Raw genomic sequence first — 19,262 nt, forward strand, 5'->3', positions numbered from 1 at the left:
AACGTGTATGCAATGCCCATGGGAGCCAAGAGACGACTGTTGGCCTTCAATGGAATTACTGTACTGACTCAATATTTCCATGAATAAATAAAATATAAATAAATATATATATACCATATTGGACTGCCAACTTTGAATGAGACATAATTTAGTGGAGCCCAGAATGTTTCAGCATTTCAGGTGTCTCTTCTTGCCTCCTCCCAATTACATTTCACACACTTCCATGTGATCCTTATTGATTATTACATTTCACCAATTTGCTGGCCTTTCTTTGCAAGAGGGGTATTGGAGCTTGTCCTTTGATGCCACTACTACTCTTTGGAGTTTGGACAATAGCAAGGTATAGTCCCTTATTAAGGATGAAATTAAAGGGGAAAAACAGTATCAAAGAATTCTTTTTGTACATTAGAATCAAAACAGTAGTAATATTCATTTAACTAATGTTAAACTATATACAAATGGGTAAGTTCATCATTTAATCTGCTCGATCGTATACCTTTCTAAATTTTGTACTTACATGTATACTTTTCAAAACTCATAATTTTGTATGGATCCACTTCAAATTACTTTTTAACAAATGTAAGATAAAACCTTTTGAATTTAACAAACCAAAAGATCCAGATGCCTTAAATTGAAAGAAATGAACGACGATTAGTTTGCTTCGAATGATACCATGCAAAAGCCAAGTATTTAGAGAATTGAAAGACATATATGCAAATAAGAGATTTTAGAAAAATACATATACATGCCAAAAAGAAAAAAAAAAATCTATGCAAACAGTACCTAATATTAATTGTTCTCGTTTTGTAATTAGTTAGATTACTCCATGGATGAAGAAACCATTGCTTCAAACTTACAAAAGTAACAGCTAGCGAACCCCGGACCCCTTGAAATTTTCTACTCTCCTAGACAGATCACATGAGGGAAGAGAGTCTTGCAAGTAGGGGTCCCTTGTTTTTTTGATTGATGTATCATTGGATTCCACTTGCATGCCTGTACAAAGTTCATGCCAATAGATTAACTGGGACGCCAAATGCCACCCACAAGACAAGGTTTCAACTTTTAAAGCACCAGCTTTAGTCCCAGAAATCGTATCAACCTCTCAGAGGTGATCAATATACTCCTGCTCTAAAAGATCTCTTTGTGCCTTGGATCTCTTGTTCTCCAGTTTGGGATTTGGTTTGTGATAGAAGAATCAGTGTAAGCTTTAGAATTCTCTCCACTACCAACCCCAAAGGCTTTATTTCCAGCACAAATTCCATCAGCTTTCTCATCAGAGCCACCTTGATTGATCCGTACGTGGGTCTCTCAGCAAACCATGTGCATTGAACATTGTGTGCTCCTGGATTGCATCTTGTTTGTTTAGATATTGATGCGCACCGTTTACTAATCTTTAAAGATTAGAACGTTAGAGTTTTTGACCAAAGTAGCCCTCCCAAAATATTTATTTAAATCCTTAAAAAAATTGTAGAGAGAAATTCTTATATGAGTCTAGTCAGAAGACTTATATATAAATTTTTCCCTAAAATTTGACAAAGTTTTTAAAAGATTTAAAATTTTCATATAAGTTATTAATTCAGCTGATGACTTATATTTAGAAGTTATTAATGATTTGCAAACATACTTAATCCCATTTCTGAAGTTTTAAAATAATTAGGGAGCTCAAAATTCTCTAGAAGGTGCAATGTTTTTTTTTCCCATTCTTGATGTGTTAGTAGGTGAAAACATCCCAATTAGTGAGATTTCACCTTACTTCATGTCTCCTTGGTTAACACTAAGTTCCGACTGTTAGTTAATGCAAATATGTATTTGACATAAAAGGATTTAATTAATTTTACAAAAATATTATCTAATTTGAGGATGGAAAAGGTAGCAACTTACTTATGATGAAAGATGTTGATATTACTGAACAACATTGATTGTAGCGCTAGCATCGTTATTTTTGGATAGAAAAATCTAACCGTTAAAACTAGTGCAGACTAAGAGAAATTACAAACAAATTAAAAAAAAAAAAACTGGGGCAAACTAAAGGTGGATAAACAAACTGTAATTTGCCGTAATTATATTTATCAAACGGAGAATGCAAAAGTCTCACTATGGAAAAAAGAAAACAAGAACTACTTGAGATTCTTCTAGTTTCCAGGTGAAATTGTAGCGTTTACTTAGGGAAGCACCAGCTGCCAAAACAGTACTTGGAGAATACCACTTCACGAATTTAGTCGCATTAGGAAAAGTTTTACTGTTTGGATCACAATCTAGCATAGAAGCATATGTCATGTGAAAAGGAACTGCAACCAACCACCCCCCCCACCTGCAATCCTGTGTAGATTAATCGATAACGACTGAGAGTGATCTGTAGATTAGTCAATGGTGACAATTGCAACTATCCCTTTCTTCTTATCAACATCTTACCTGCAAAGAGAGAATATTAAAGGTTCATACTATTTTGCTTTTGTGTCTTGTGATTTGGGCATTTACTTAACTAGTAGCTAACTTGTTGGTTAACAAGTGCGCAGACAAGATTAAGCAATGCCAAGCTTTGTTCTAACTCTCTCTCATGTTTGATTCTTCTACAAGTCCATCAGAAAGAATTCAGAGAAACATACAGAACTTACTTAAATTAATGGGTTTCTATGGAGAGCAATGAGTGACTTCATTTCTGTTTTTCTTTTTTCACTCTTCAATAAGACGATAAGAACTTTCTATGAAGTAACATAAATTCCAAGCACCATTCTTTTGATTCATATTGCCTTGACAGATCAGAAAACTGATCTCAATAATTGGAAAACAAGAATATCTAACAGATACAACAAGCAAAAGGGGAAGTTCCTAAGAGAACTAGGCGAGAACAAAGTATACTGGAAATAAAATCATAGGAAACAAGCTCCGCCGTGAAATACTAGCCTTATTGTAGAAAGACTCAGTAAGAACACAACAAAAATCACCCTAATTTGGCAGCCCAAGGATCACAGGGTTTCACCATCTTTGCGGAGGAGGAAATAACATCGCAAAAGAAAGTTCATCAGTTGCATGTTTTTTGAGGAAGACCAATAATCTTGATGTCCATGAATTGCAAAACATATTTAGAAGGAAAGAGAGCTAGCCCCATCGCCAGGAATGTAAGCATTCCCATCTTCCTGCTACTCCCCAATATAACCATATTAGAAGCATTTCCTGTGTACGATCGATGGGCCAGACTCGTCGTACTCTGCCTTTGCAATCCACATCTGCCATGGACAAAAAATTCCTTTATAATTGGAAAGAAAATAGAAATGCACATAAATGAAGCATCTTCAAACTGCCATATTACTTTGTTCGAGTAATATTTCTTCATTATTCACCTGTCTACCTATGTTCTTATGGAAATATGAGGTTGGATATGAGCATATGCATAATTCATTGGTAATGTTGCATTAATCAATATGCTTTTCAGTTAGTCTCACCTGCTGGAAAGTGCTAAGGGATGCCAAGATGGATCCTCCAATCCAGACACTGTACTTCCTTTCTGGAGGTGCCACCACTTTAATCTTCATGCTGCTAGGCGCCAGTGCTGTTATCTCCTTGCTCATCCTGTCAGCAATACCTGGGAACATGGTGGAACCACCACTCAATACAATGTTGCCATACAAGTCCTTCCTTATATCTACATCACATTTCATGATGGAGTTGTATGTGGTCTCATGTATCCCTGCAGCTTCCATTCCAATCATTGATGGCTGGAAAAGGACCTCTGGGCAACGGAACCGTTCAGCACCAATTGTAATCACTTGTCCATCGGGCAACTCGTAGCTCTTCTCCACAGATGAGCTGGTCTTGGCTGTCTCCAACTCCTGCTCATAGTCGAGAGCGATGTAGGCTAGTTTCTCCTTCATGTCTCTTACAATTTCACGCTCTGCTGTGGTAGTAAAGGAGTAACCACGCTCCGTCAGGATTTTCATGAGAGCATCGGTCAGGTCACGACCTGCTAGATCTAGACGAAGTATTGCATGTGGGAGAGCATATCCTTCATAAATAGGTACAGTGTGACTAACACCATCACCAGAGTCCAGCACGATACCTATATAAAACAGCAAATCAGGCATGATCAAACTGTAAATAATGTGGTCATGTAGAACCAACTTGATGCACAAACTGCTGCATCTATAATCGACTAAAATTCTAGTAGATCCAACACATTACTTAAATCCAGATAGTTGATTTTCTCAATAAATCAGGTATGCTAATACTCGCATCCAATTAAAATTGCCAAATCACAAATTGTAGGTAATCTGAAAAAAATTATGTCATTAATGCTTCCGCTCGTACGCCTTCAAAAGTCACTTCAATAAAGTTCTACAATTCAAACTTGGTTTATGCAGCATCATATAGGAAAGTCAATGATTATCAGCCTAAAGATACGATGATAAATCTAGGATGCAAGTTCTGTAAGCTCGCAAACTTGCTTATCAAGAATTTTAAATGCTGAAACCCATAAAAATGAAAGATTCATCTAAGACATAAAGTAATCAGATAATGATCTATATAAAGGGGAAATGATGAACAAAGGCTCTGAGGAAGCAATACCTGAAGTTGAATAATTCATCAAGAAACAAAAGCAAGCAATCTGGTAGACCACTATATTAGCACAAGGACATTATCTTAGACTGTCAAGATTATCTACAGCTTTTATATTAAATTTTATCAGGACAGATTTAAGTTCTTAAAAGTACAATGTTGCACGGGAATAAGATATCACAGGTAGACATAAACAGTTTGCTAGATGAGCAAAAGAATATGCAGACAGATAAAGATTTCCTTACCAGTTGTGCGGCCACTAGCATATAGAGACAAAACAGCCTGAATAGCAACATACATAGCTGGAGCATTGAAGGTCTCAAACATGATTTGAGTCATCTTTTCACGATTTGCCTTGGGGTTGAGGGGTGCCTCAGTAAGCAGAACAGGGTGTTCTTCTGGAGCAACACGAAGCTCATTGTAGAAAGTGTGATGCCAAATCTTCTCCATGTCATCCCAATTGCTCACAATACCATGCTCAATCGGGTACTTCAGAGTTAAAATACCACGTTTTGATTGAGCTTCATCCCCAACATATGCATCTTTCTGGCCCATTCCAACCATCACTCCCGTGTGACGTGGACGACCCACAATGCTAGGGAAAACAGCTCTTGGAGCATCATCTCCAGCAAATCCAGCCTTAAAAGGTAATTAAATTTAGTAAGCTAACAAGTTGAATTAAGATAATTCTTCCAAACAATCTCCAACATCTCACAAGTTGCAAGAACTTGACTGGTATTGCAACAAATTGAAAAACAACTGTATGCATGGCAACTCGGGCCGAAGAGTTAACTACTCTTCGTCTCTGAAGTTTTTGCTGCCATGTAGAGATACAGATAACTAGACAAGAACTTGTGTTGCGACACTATGGATGGTGCAGAGCAGCCAAAAATGGGGAAATAATTGGTGCAGCCAAACACAACTTTTCAGACAATACATAAGAGATCAATTCTCAAATGTTAGTTCCAGTAAACTGTGTTGAGAGATTAAACGGTTTTTAACCAATTAAGACAACTGGTCTAATAAGTTTGAACAGTTGTATGTACCTTGACCATTCCAGTCCCATTGTCACACACGAGGGGCTGGATATCCTCACCATCTGCCATTTCTTATATCTGAGATACAAAATGAAGTATGCCATAATGAGATGTAGTGAAAGTAGCAAACAGTTATGCACCAAATAAAATGAAATTAATTGTACACCGAAAAGGACAACATCTGCAGCTAATTAGTATGTGATATGAATCCAGCAAGACATTGGTACACAATCATATGCAGAGTCTACATGAAGAAACTAAAAGGCCCAATAAATCTGGGATCACCTAAAGGCTAAAGCACATGGAAAGGAGGCAGAAATTGGCTCATCGTGAATGTTCTAAAAAGGAAATCCAAAACAAGATTAATTGTATCTGGACCACGATTAGAGCTAGGTCTTATGCACATTAGATTTTTCTTTTCGTGCCATGTCACCTTGTCTATACATTCCAAAACTCAAATTGGTCCCCAGGAAAGGAATAACATGCAGCCAATAGAAAACGAAACAACAGCTGCAACTCAAATTAATTTGCGTCGTTTTCCACATTCACCTGTGAGATTAACCAAAATGAGCGATTGTGGCCTAACATTACATATCGCGTGCAGTTACAGGTCAAAGACAATAGATCAAAAACTCTATAAACCAAACAACAAGATAGGTGAACAGAACAAAAGAACCGAGCTTTTGGCCAAGAAAACGAGATCGTTTACCGAAGGAGGAGGCCTGAGGACCAGATCGAGTGCGACGGCGACGGCGACGGTGGAGAAACCCTAGATCTCGAATCGCTCTCGAAAGGTGTCTCCTTTTCCTCTCTAGAGTTGTCGTTATTATTGTAGTTATTTTTATTTGTGGAGCAATCAGGAGGAAGGGCTGGCAAAGGAGTGGGGAGAAATGGTTGGACGCCCGTTTCGCGCGCCGCCAGATTTAGGAGTTGGCGCCCGCGTCTCTCTCTTTCTCTCTCTTCCCGCGGTCCTGCGTCCAACTTACCTGACTCCAACCGGACCGGACTGGTTCGGTTGGCTTGAGTACGTTCACGGTTCGCCGGTTCGATGTGCATCAGACAACAATGATCATGTCCACCTTTCTCTTATTACGGTAGGAATATTTGACTCCTACATTCGACGAATGGTGCTCCGATTTTGAAACCGAATTTAGTTTCAAAATTCTAGGATTAATAATCAAGCTTGGCTTGTTTAATTTCACTTCGAGTTCAGTACTGAGCCTAAATCGAGTTCGGCAAAGTTCGCTCGTCTTTGGAACGAGTTAAGTCAGGCTTGATTCAACTCGAAGTTGAGGATTTCAAGTTTGAATTAAGTAAAACCCAAATCTTGTAGACTAATAATATTATTAGGCTCACATCAGTTATAACTTGATACATAAGAAAAAGAGAAATATGGTTATAACTCTAGATATAAGTTTCACATTTGGCTAAAATATACTAAATTATAATAAAGAAATCGTTAGAAGGCTCGTTACACATCAACTTTGCTAAACCAAGAAACCAAACCAAAAATAAAACAGGACTAGTCCATGGTAGGTGGATATCCTTGCGACCGAACAGAGATAGGATACCAGTCCGGCGTGCGACAAGGACGGCGGTTGGCTGGCGTAGGCGTAGGAAAAGATGAAGGAAAAGAGGAGAGGAGGAGCCACCGGCGGACGGTGCAAAAAGCTCTCCGTTGTTTTTGGAAAGCTGAGACAACTATTTATACAAGAATATATTTTAGAAGAGAATGTGTATTAGTGAAAGTGCTTTGTTATTCTAAAGAAGAGAATTACCCTAAAGTAATAGAAATAACTGATGGAAAGATCGGCTTTATAAACCGATTAGATACTCTCTCTTTTTTTTTGAAAGATCTACATGATTATTTGTGTAGCAAAAACTGTACTAATAATGACAGATAGTTTGTAAACTATAATGGAACGGTAATATATTTGTAATAAATAGTAGATTAGTCAAAGACAGAGAACATGTGGTCCAATAATTAGGTGATGAGATAATTAATGGGCCATTGGGCCGACAACTTAGAACAGTGGGTCAGCATTTAGGGCATAGTTTTGAAGAGACGAAGAGGTCACAACAAGATAGGATCATAGGACCATTCCTGCATGAGGGAAACCCTCACCTTCAAAGCTGTCCCCTTACAAACCTAGTCAGAAGAGCCCACATCCATCCTACACACTCTTTGCCCAAACAACTAGGGCCACATCAGATAACAAGGCTAAGATTAATTATAGTGTGCAAGATTTCAATTTTGAGTTACATTTGTCCAGATAAGGTTCATTTTTGTAACATGAAGTAAAAAAATTCATCCATAACATAAGATTGACTAAAACTAGTTTCAGTTATAAGTCCCTATAAGTTCACCAATAAATGACAATGTTATGGACTAATTGCAGCATGTTCATTTGACAGTCAAGAACACCACCAGGTGCAATAACAAACAGTATAAGTATATTCAGATTGCAGAAGCGATGCAGCAATAGCAAACACTCATGGTTACTTCAAACAAATAATTATACCCTCATTGATCATAAGTATTGAAAATACTGAAACGACAAGAAACCTTCTCTTTGCAGTACAAATTTTTAGATTCTTCAGATTTCACAAGATAGCCTTAGCTCTTGCATCCACAAGGAGGAGAAAGAAGCAGAGGACTTTCTTTGCTCCTTTTTAGTACATATATCATGTGCATTCATGGCCTACAAGACTGAAACAATTCAATGAGTACAGAAAAGCACATACATAAAAGGCCAGGTCAACATATAGTCACAAGAATTTTAACTTATCCCCATCCTTGCCGTAGCTAGAGTTAACATCCCACATGTGATGAGGAACAAATTGTAAATGTCCAAAAAATGAGGAAGACAATAGGAAGCAGCAGTAGAATAACAACAGCATCCCATAAACAAGGTACATATATGCATGAATTGTATCAAGAATAGCGATCCAAAAATATATGTATATCAGATCTAGAGTCGAAAGCTACTCAATCTGCCACCCTCAAATCTACTCAATTAACTCTCTATCATACAGCATGAAAAACCTTATGAGCAGAAGTAACTAGCTTAGCTCAAATTACGGCATCAGTTCGGCTTGTGGGGCTTCGGTTCCGGTGGTTCCTTCCATGACCCTGCCTGCGATCTCCGATCTTCAGTCCGTCAGCCCCATAACGATGGGCAATCTCCTTATTGGTCTCGCACTCTGGTGGAGGAACCACATACCGAACACGATCGTAGCAATAGGAATAGGTGATGTGGTTCCTTCTGAAGGTCTCCATTGCCGCCTGCTGCTCCGATGACATAGAAATAAAATTGTGGCGAGATGCCTCAGGCCCATCACAAGCCAATGAGTGATCCATAGGGTTCACAGCACAACCACGGAGGATGAGATCAGCAAATTCAGCAACATATGGAGCATATTTATAGTTGACCTTGTACCGACCACCCAAGGTGGCCCATTTGGAGCCATCCCATATAGTAGCATAGAGGGACATCGGTTTGGAGGGGAAGGCTCCTCCCATGGCCTCACTCCTTGCTATTTGTCTAATTGGAATGTTATCAATGTAGAATCTGCAAAATGATCAGAATTATCAAGATGCTATATGCAGTTGGAGAGCCTCACATTTTGGATTCCTCTTAGAGAAATATATTTTAATAGTAGACTTGCATTTGCATCAATATGATAGCATGTAAGGTCACTATCTTCCAAAAAGCTAAGCTGATAGACAACAGCAGACGTAGAGTTTTTATGCTAGCATTAAACGAAGTAGCTTTATTAAAGTAGAAGGTATGGAATTGATCAAAAGAAAAGGTAAAAGGCATACAAGATCATAGCTACTACTTGAGTCACTACATAGAGTTGAAGACAGAAAAGAGGAAAGAATTTTACAAGAAAAATATGACAATTTTGAAATGAAAAAGTGAAAAGGAAAGACACAAATGATTCAAATTTTCATAAAAAGAATAGAAGCCTGCAATTTGCAAAGCCTTTACCCAGATCCAATCTTCCATTCTTTTTAGGCATTGAGAGATTCCATGCCCATCCAAATCAGAAAGCAAATGTTATTTGCATCCATTCCCATACTAATTAGAACATAGAACTAAAACTGTGGTAAGTAATAAAACCAGAGAGACTTACAAAGAAAAAGGGATAATAACAACAAAAGGTTGTACACTTACATGATACGATCATGGCTCCAAAGGATGGAATACTGGTGGAAATCCTCCGTGGGGTCGAACCAGAAGTCATATCTCTCCTCCCTTCCGACCGAGGTGCTTCCATTCCCATACACATTTGTTTGGAGCCTCCACTCCCTTCCTCTTACATTCCCCAAGAACTCAAAGTCCAATTCATCATGGTTCTTCTCGTAAACATCTCCATTCGACATCTACATTGTAAAATTTACAAAATACAAAAGAATGGGCTCAAATAGGAAAAGGAGAGAGAGAGAGGTAGGAAGGAGACTAAGAGAAGACCCACGTAGAAGGCGACGACGACACCGGCGGCGTAGTCAGAAGGAAGCTTGATGGATGCACTAAAAAACCCATGAAGGTAGAGGTCTTGGGAGGCAAATCCAGCACCTAGGCATACAAAAAAATCCACAGCATTTGATAAAAAAATCATCTCTTTTTTTTTTCCTTTTTAAATTCAAAAACCAAAAGAGAGTAAGGAGCTGAGAGTTCTACCTGTGTTCTTGTCGAGGGAGATGTGAACGGTCTTCCCATCGCGAAGAAGCATGAGATTGTTGTCACCAAATATTTGAGTGTAGCCTTCTTCGAAGGAGAGGGTCTGAAGGCCATGTAATGCAGTAGTAATCGCATTCGAGTGGTAGAAGAGAAAGATAGAAGAGGTAAAGAAGAGGATGAGGGATGAGAGAATGGAAGAACCCATCTTTCTCTTCTCTTTCTCTGCTACTCTTGCAGCTCCGTGACTTCTTGGGCTTCTCTCTCTTTCCTTTTCTTCTGATCAGAGAGGGGAGTGGATGGAATGGGACTGGAAAGGGAAGCAAAGGTTGCCTTTTTATTGGTGAGAATTAATGGGTGCTTGGTTCTTGCTCTTGGATGCTTTCGAAGAGGGGGGGGGGGGGGGGTCTACTAAACTTTAATTCCTTGGGTACTTTTGTTTTCAATTTAATTCTTTATGTCATATACATTTCTTTTTCCTTTTCTTTGCAATTATATCTAGAATAGAGTCAATTTATAATTTTTTTTAAAATAAGAGTCAAACTTTCGTGATTGTACTTTGTATTTTTGTATAAGATAATGCATGTTGTATGACATGCATAGGGACTAATATCTAGTGCACAAATACAAGCCACACGTTTTAGATTAATAATCTTAACCCAAAAAAAAAAAAATCAATAATTAATTTATTTTATTGAGGTTTAAATTTCTTACTGTTTTCCCATAGGTTTAAGCTATTTATTACAGTATATACTTTAGAAAGTTGCCTTCTTGGTCAGCAGCTTATTATTAATTTTACAACAACATTATAAAATATTTTCTCTAAAAAAGTACTCTCTTTTAAGCTATACCACTACATAAATAATTGCATCATAAAGCAATAAAGATTAATTCCAGTCAGCATTATAGTGCTTTTGTTAATAGTTTAGAACTATAACAAAATGATAATAATTTTTGCCAATAATAACAGACCAGTCAAAAGCTCTTGCTTCTATCTCTTTATGCTCCTTCACTTCAACATCTCTTAGATTGTTTTTACTCCTTGTGAAAAAAAAATAAAAAAAATAATTACAAGAATTTTCTACTCCTTGCCAGCCATGGAGAATTCCTGACATTCTGATCCCCAATAAATTGGAGGGGATCCTGCCTTGCTATATTCTCCACTCTCGCTGTGCCATGGAGCACTGCATTAATCTCTCTCTCCCCCTCTCTCTCTCTCCTTTATTTGAATCTTTTCAAGTAGCTAGGATCTGATCCACTGGATGGAACAGCAACATCAAACTAACCAAAACAAAGCTGCATCAAGTTCGAGGACCTAAGACTTGGCAGCCTTTAACTTGTCCCGACTTGCAAGATAAAATATTCCAGTAGTTTTAACTCTCACTAGGCTCGAGTAATTCGTACTGAAGCTGATGTAAGAGGTAGGTTAAAATAATGATAGTAATTTTAGGTTGAGTTAATTTTTCCTTGGCTATTGGCTTATCCTAACTCATATCTTAAACTATTTCCATGTTTCAAAGAGTTTCTCATTCTCATCTTCAGATTTTGCATGAATAAATTATAGATAAATATATCAACTAACCAAGTATATATATATATACATAGAGAAATTTGAATATATAACCTCAGTCATAAGTAAATAAAATCCGATCACAGGTTACAGGAGTGCACGATTTTTATCCGTAACCAAGCCAGGAATAACATAGAAAAGAGTTATCCTGCAATCCTGTGTCATAACTACATTAAAGTTGACAGGTCAAGGGAAAGAAAATAAAAATAAATCATGTCTAAAGAGCACATAGGCAATCCCTGACACTTTGCTCAAGCAAAGGATAACAAAAGAAAAGCTGAAGAAGTGGATGAAGAAGAGCAAATGCATCAGTAAAATTAGGTCAACCATGGAACAATACTGAAAGCATCAGCAGTTGAAAACATTTATTCAAGCATGGAAGAATTATGGAGAATAAATTCTTGTTAACAAAAAGGAGAAGCTAATCTTGAAAGCCAGAATACGAAGCACGAAAATTAGGTCCCTCTATCAATTTTTGGTCAACCATGAAAGATGTACCACCATACATAAACTTGGTACTGACAAACAAACTGTTCAATCAACTAGTCAACTTAGTAAGAGCACACAATTCTAAATAGCCCCTTAAGCCCATGAAACTAGATTCCTAATTATCAACTAGGTTCTAGGAGAATTATGCATACTGGTGCTTTAATCTAAACAGTTTATCGCTTGTTGGTTACCAATAAGAAACATATACGTTCTCCATATTAGAAGAGCTCTACTACATGGCAAACTCCAGGGAAATCCAAATCCGTCTTCTTTGGAGGATTATAGAAGAACAGTGGTCCTTACGAATCCTAAGACCAATCATACAAAAAGCACCGGTTAGTCCATGAATTTTGGGAACGGAATATAATTGTTTGTCTCAATCACAATCATGTACCATCATGAGGATAAGCATACAAGGTTTGGGACTTGAATAGATTGATGTATGAATAATAGGAGTGTAGCATACTATCAAGAGACTCCAAAGATCATTAAACAAAACTAGCTAAAAAGATGAATCACGTACGAGATGGATAGGAAATGCACAAAAGTTAAATCTTACCTTAAATTTTGTTTCTTAATCTGAATTTGTGAAGTGTCACCTCTGATTTTCTCCCTCGCCGGGGCCGGGGAGAACTGTTCTATCTTCTTTCCCCTTCTAAAGTAAGATGTTCCTCCTTCATTGCTACTTATAGCTATTGTTTCTTCCTCCCCTCGACGCCATTGCACGTCGTCTACCGCTGCCTTTCCCCTTCCCTCTCACTTCCATGTCGCTACTGCTCAACATCCCACCCGCTGCAGACATTCTTCCTTATCATTCCTATCTCATAAACCCACACTATTGTCGCTTCCCTCCATCGTCCCTCACCACCTTCGTCATTCTCCTTCTACTCCCTTCCCTCACCGGATCTAAGTTTAGATGTCGCCCTTCCGGTGGATCCGAGCCCACTACTTCCTCCCTTGCCGATTCCTTTGTTGAGATCAAATCTATCCTAAACTCCATTGTCATTGTGGCTCCATACTAGCACACCTCACTGCCATTGTCGGTTTTCATCTCCTCGTCAAATCCAAGTTTGATAGCTACTCTTTTGTTAGATCTTCGCCCAACTTGTTGTCGGCTCTATAGTTCTACCTTGTGAGACCACCTCCAATTAGTGTATCCTCTGTCGACAGGCCTCACTGCTATGCCGAGCGGGAGAGGGTCCCATAAGACGAGCATTAGGACTTGAGTGTATTCTGTGCTCACTAGCGTCTAGTATACAAATATTGCTTTTCGATGACCCCTGAATGTTTCTATTACTTGGCTCTACAGTAGAATTAAGGTGGTGTATAGTATGTTACATGTCGATTTTTTTGCTTTTGTGGATTCTCAGGGTCATATCTTAAACTACTTGATTGACAAAACCTATAATTATTAGACTAATAATGCTAAACTCGAGACTCTTTGCTCCTAGAAATCTTTTAGATCATTTTTTACTTTATTATTGTGTTTGCGCCCTCAGGTTTGATCATCTAGATTAAATTATAATGTTGAGGCTTATGCCAAAGAGCAGTTGTTGGATTTCTCTTACTCTTTGTGTATCGAGTCTTATTGTTATAATATTTGAAAGTTAATAAATTAACTTATCCTACGGTCTTTCTCTATAAAAAAAAAAATCAAGAGTGTGTGAGAATATAAAATATAAAAATTAGTGATTGCATAAGTTATGATGGATGGATTATCCTGAATTCGAATTATGAAGAACTTTGTTTAAAATATAAAATTTCCACTCACTCAAGTATTTTTCCAAGGAATTCATGCAATTTGTTCAGGTGGCTAGAAGAAACTGGTGGATTCCGAGCCATTGGGGTTGCCAAAGGCTGCACTTCTTGGAATCGACACAGTAAAGGAGCAAAGAGAAAAACCCATTTGAACCAAATGATCACAGAAGTAGAGTGCGCGATGCATGTGATCAAAAGGAGGCATAAAATGGAGAAGGAATGGCTTATGGCTTACCGAGTGAGACATGTAGTAGAGGTGGATGTAATCAAAATAATTCCTCGCTCGAAATTGGAGAAGACGAAGACGACAACGAAGACGAAGACTTCAGAATGGATTGGATTATTAAAGAGCGAAGAGGGGTTCGGGGAACGAGGAGGCAGGGAAGGAAGGGAAATAGGAATGGATTACCATTCCCTGCAGCCCGGTGTGCACGAATTTTCTGCACTTGATACTTGGCAGCCCTTAATTCGCTGTCGAATTATAGGGTGCCTTTTTTTCTTTTCTCCTTTCTTTTAGCCCCTTTGTATGCTTAAAAACATAGAGTGTGAGAAGCGCAACAAATACCTAGCAAAAATGGAGGAAGAGGATTCCACGACAATGACCCCGTCAGCCTCGCCCGAACCACTTCTCCCTCCGGCTCGGCCTTCCCCGGCAAGGCAGAATCGTCTTGCCTCTCTTCTGAACCGCGCTGCCGGGCGGCGCGGCCAGTCGACGCTGGTCCGCGAAACGGCGGCGCTGCAGCTGGAGCAGCGCCGGGCCCATTGGTCCTACTCCCGGCCCGTGGTTGCCGTCGACATGGCATGGAACCTCGCCTTTTTCGCCGTCTCCGCCGCGGTCCTCGCCTCCACGGCCCACGAGCAGCCCAACACCCCGGTCCGTCTCTGGATCGTGGGCTATGCTCTGCAGTGCCTGGTCCACGTTGGATTGGTGTGGGCTGAATACGGAAGAAGGCGGCGGATGAGGCGGGTAGAGGTGGAGGAAGGAAGAGGTGAGGAAGCGGCAGAGGAGGAGGAGGACAGGAGTAGAAGGTATGTTTGGGATTTTGAGCTGAAACATTTGATATTTATAAGGAGGTCGATGCAATTGATACCTAAAAGGGGATCAAATATGCTAAAATTAGAGGGATAGAAGCTGTAGTATGAGAAATTGTAGATATATTGCACTAAGAAAAGATTATGCTTTCTGGCCTTGTCATTTTCGAGAACATATCCCTTGATTGATCAAAATCAAACTCTAGGAGAATGAGAAAAGATAAAAGAAAAAAATATATATAGGGAAATAGAGGAATGGTTTTTTGGGTTCATGCAATTAGATTTAAGGATATTGGTGGTGTGAAAATTGTCGAGAGATGGTTCTGCCAGTGATGTATATGCAGAGGATTTAGATGAGCCAGATGAGTGGTATGCTGGTATGCATGTGGAGTATGTAGATTATTTTGGAAACAAAGATGTATTTTTCTATTATAGCTAGGATTGTGGATAGAATACTTGATATATGTCCTCTAAGTCTGCAGGTTAAATTCCTTCCTAATAGCTCTATAATAAAGTTGGGGAATTTGTATTTTGAGCTAGATTAAGTGATTTCTTCGTTCAAAAGTGTGCAAGTTGTAGAGGATGAACCAAACGCTCTCATATGCCACTGGCACACTCCTACGTGCCACTGACACACATTTAATATATTTTAAATAAAATTATTATAATATTTAAATATATTTTTGGGTATTTAGCATGTCAATCTTTAGTTTTTGATTTAAATATATGTATTAAAACCTATATTATAGTATTTTATTTTTAGATTATTTTTGTAAATAACTTAATTTATTAAAATAAAGTAATAGTAAATATAAATATTATTTAACACATAATATGATTGAATATGTTTATTAAAACTAATATTAATGATTAAATGTTCTATAATATAATTGAATACTGCATAATATAATTGAACTCATAATAATATTCACACATAATATTAATTAATAATATTTAATAATTAAAATTAATATCTAGTTGAACGTAGAGTGACGGTGAAGAATCAAATATTTTATTTAATAATGATTGATGAAAAAAAAAAACTCCACATTGGCACAGAGCAACATGCAGTTGTGCCGGACTAGCACGGCTTGACATAAGGGTGTGCCAGTAGTACACCCTGTGCGTGCTGACCGACACAGTCGTCCTTGGGATGAACACACAGAAATTTTGAAGGATAAGAAACTTGGGTAACATGGATGAACTAGCAATAATTTGCAACAATGCTTGACATGACTTAAAGCTTGATGGTAATTAGGCTTTGCATTAGGAAAAAATACTACTTAAATTTTTACCTGAGTTATCTTTTTCATGTCTACTCTTATCTATTTGTTGAAATTAACAGGCCATTAGAAGTATACATTTTTGTTATTAATTGTGTTGCGGTTTAAGTTGCTCATTATGAAAACTGGTGGTGATTGGTGTTCAGTATAGCCAAACGGTGTGAATCTTTTAATACGATGCTATGCTTTCTGTGGTGGATGATTGGCTTTTATTTGGTGGTCACTGGTGGAGAAAAACTAATGCAGCACGCTCCAAGACTTTACTGGTATGATCATAGCAATTTATCTGATAGATTAATTATCACATGGATGGCTTCATAGTGTATAGTCTTTCACTCAAAATGCTGCATCGTAATCTACATTCCAGATTCATCTATTGTTGAAACTTGAATGTATGCTTTTCTTCGGCTCGTAAATATTTTGTCTTCTATTTGAAGCATTGACAGAAAGTATAGAACTTTGGTGAACCTGCTTGACTCTTTTGTATCATGATCTATTATTATCTCAAATTAATCATTAGATTAAGATCAACAAATGAGATCTCAAAGAAGTTAGCATCTGGGCCACACTATCCAATGAAGTTGACACTACATACTATATATATAAGCCATTTTCCTAAAGCTTGTCTATATCAGTTTTTTTGTTTTAGAGGGTCTCCCAAAATCTTTGTTTCTGATGAGTGAATCTAACAATTCTTGCATATTCGGTCATTCTTCTATTTTAACCTGAGGTAGGCAAAGGGATAAATTTCAAATTAACCCTGTGATTATTCTTAAAGTCAAACTCTTCCATACATACTACAGAGTTCTAAGCATTTGTCATTTTTATCGAAAGCTGTCTAAGCTATCTTGAAGAGTCACCTTCGCCTCTTCAAAAAGATCCAGGCAACTTATCGTCCTGGATTGTCGACCCTTATGATTGTTATCTTTGTGCACAAACTACTTATGTTATTAACATCCAATATTATTTCATTTACTATATGCACCTAACAGTCAACTTATCATGATGTATTCCCCAGGTTGGCTGTAGTTTTTTTGGCATTCGATGTATTCTTTGCCATCTTTTGTCTGGCTTTAGCTTGCATAATTGGGATTGCACTCTGTTGCTGCTTGCCTTGTATCATTGCAATTCTTTATGCTGTGGCAGGCCAGGTAAAAATTGGAAGTTTGTTGCATAAAAATATCTGTTTTATTATATTTCGAACGGACTTATTTCATTTCTTTGGACTTTGATAAATAGGAAGGGGCATCAGATGCAGACATCTGCATTCTTCCACGATACAGGTATACTGAGTCCTCTGAAGATGAGCAAAAAATGACCGAAGAAGGACTAATGATTCCCATTCTAAACAACAGTGGAACTTCAACAAGTGAACGAATTCTGCTACATGAGGATGCGGTAAAATTTCTGCATTTACATCATCTTTTTAATTATATCTGTCAATATTCCACTGAAATCCTTATAGTTATATGTATATTGGGTAGTTATTCCCCTTTGCAAAGTTTTGCCATTTTTTACCATCTTGATTGATGTAAATATCTCTTAGCTTTCCAGTAGCACTGGAGCCATATATTTCCTTTGCAGCCAAAACTTTTCTTGGCATAAGGTAATCAGGAATTAAGAACATCCACTTGCTGTAAAGTGGCAGTACAAAATGATAAACCTCATTCCATAATGTAGCTGGACAATTTTTTACTCAGTTTTTAGTCTGCCTGACTGCTTTCCCTTTTCCATCCATTTCAGGAATGTTCTATATGTCTCACCTCTTATGAAGACGGAGTAGAGCTCCATTCACTTCCCTGCAACCATCATTTTCATTCAACATGCATTGTTAAATGGCTTCGGATCAACGCAACCTGCCCGCTTTGCAAGTACAACATTCTTAAAGGCAGTGACAATTCTCTGAACAACTCGTCTCCAACATAACTCTCTCTTTTGCCTTCTATGTACATAAAATCGCAGAAAGATGCAGCAGTGCAACTTCAACACACTTTCCTTGGACCTACATTATCTTTGCTTGATGAGCTGACATATCCTTGCCCTTCAATATAGATGCTCCAATTTCAGAGTTCAGATGTATTTTCGTTTTCTTCTCAGTTGCCAAAACGATAGTCTTGTACAATTATCACACTTACCTCGTTCATCTGTGGAATAAGACCAAATACTAGTATGCTGATTTAATTTATTTTAGTGTTTAGTTGTATTTTAGTATAATATGTAATACTTATATTTAATATGACATAAAATAGAAATGATAGTTCTATAAATAATTAAAATACCTTTTATAATAAATGAATGTGTAGAAGAGAAAGAATAGGCGGAAAGATAGAGTGATCTAATGATAGTTAGATTAAAATAATATCCAAAAATAATAATTCATTAGTAAATATATAAAAATATTAGATGGAAGAAGAAAAGAGTAGAGAAGTAGGTGGTACTATATTAGTATAGGCTTAAATAATTATTCACTTGTTGTATCAGTATAAAAAGATTGATAAGTGAAGGGGGCGCTTAACTCTGGATCTCTTCGAAAAAGCTATCACCTTATAACAGCCATCGTATTGTGCCATTTTTCTAATGTCCATTAGAAACCAAGTCACTAGAAGAAATAACCAAATGAACAAAGAAATATCTTCTTGATGGTATATCCAAAGCATCAAGTTTATAAGATCGGCTGCACGTGTGCTGCATCTTCATTACCGTAATTATTTGAAACTGTTAAAAAGACATTGGTGAAGGAAATTATCTTAAGGTTGTTGGCCTGGTGATGTCTAGCTAATCTAGTATATCATGCTTATTGTACAGCTAAAAGATATCCAAATTTAAAAAAAGATCCTAGTTTTCTGGCATTCTC

General features: G+C 37.6%; 3 protein-coding genes across 6 annotated transcripts; 1 reads left to right on the plus strand and 2 right to left on the minus strand.

Moving 5' to 3' along the window:
- Positions 1–2,719: 2,719 nt before the first annotated feature.
- Positions 2,720–8,314, minus strand: LOC140785825 (actin). 3 transcript variants are annotated; one of them, XM_073133869.1, is made up of 6 exons: positions 6,301–6,558; positions 6,025–6,140; positions 5,601–5,669; positions 4,800–5,193; positions 3,444–4,057; positions 2,720–3,227 (listed from the first exon to the last, which is right to left on the minus strand). In XM_073133869.1, exons 3-6 carry the CDS (start codon positions 5,658–5,660, stop codon positions 3,162–3,164), a joined length of 1,134 nt encoding a protein of 377 aa, XP_072989970.1. In that variant the 5' UTR covers positions 5,661–5,669; positions 6,025–6,140; positions 6,301–6,558; the 3' UTR covers positions 2,720–3,161. The 3 variants fall into 3 exon arrangements, with proteins under 3 accessions (XP_072989970.1, XP_072989971.1, XP_072989969.1); XM_073133870.1 differs by lacking the exons at positions 6,025–6,140; positions 6,301–6,558 and adding an exon at positions 8,158–8,314; XM_073133868.1 differs by lacking the exon at positions 6,025–6,140 and having other exon boundaries at positions 6,301–6,556.
- Positions 8,315–8,450: 136 nt separating this feature from the next.
- LOC140785827 (probable xyloglucan endotransglucosylase/hydrolase protein 28) lies at positions 8,451–14,480 on the minus strand. 2 transcript variants are annotated; one of them, XM_073133872.1, is made up of 5 exons: positions 14,329–14,480; positions 10,280–12,643; positions 10,074–10,174; positions 9,773–9,981; positions 8,451–9,163 (listed from the first exon to the last, which is right to left on the minus strand). In XM_073133872.1, exons 2-5 carry the CDS (start codon positions 10,482–10,484, stop codon positions 8,665–8,667), a joined length of 1,014 nt encoding a protein of 337 aa, XP_072989973.1. In that variant the 5' UTR covers positions 10,485–12,643; positions 14,329–14,480; the 3' UTR covers positions 8,451–8,664. The 2 variants fall into 2 exon arrangements, with proteins under 2 accessions (XP_072989973.1, XP_072989974.1); XM_073133873.1 differs by having other exon boundaries at positions 10,280–10,586; positions 14,329–14,343.
- Positions 14,467–18,593, plus strand: LOC140785826 (E3 ubiquitin protein ligase RIE1-like). The gene is made up of 5 exons (XM_073133871.1): positions 14,467–15,122; positions 16,555–16,674; positions 17,427–17,559; positions 17,648–17,806; positions 18,152–18,593. The coding sequence occupies exons 1-5, from the start codon at positions 14,620–14,622 to the stop codon at positions 18,332–18,334; spliced, it is 1,098 nt and encodes a 365-aa protein (XP_072989972.1). The 5' UTR covers positions 14,467–14,619; the 3' UTR covers positions 18,335–18,593.
- The last annotated feature ends 669 nt before the right edge of the window (positions 18,594–19,262 follow it).

This window comes from Typha latifolia, chromosome 4 (assembly GCF_019914945.1).
Source record: "Typha latifolia isolate L0001 chromosome 4, TyphaL0001v2, whole genome shotgun sequence".
In the NCBI taxonomy this organism is placed as follows: domain Eukaryota; kingdom Viridiplantae; phylum Streptophyta; class Magnoliopsida; order Poales; family Typhaceae; genus Typha; species Typha latifolia.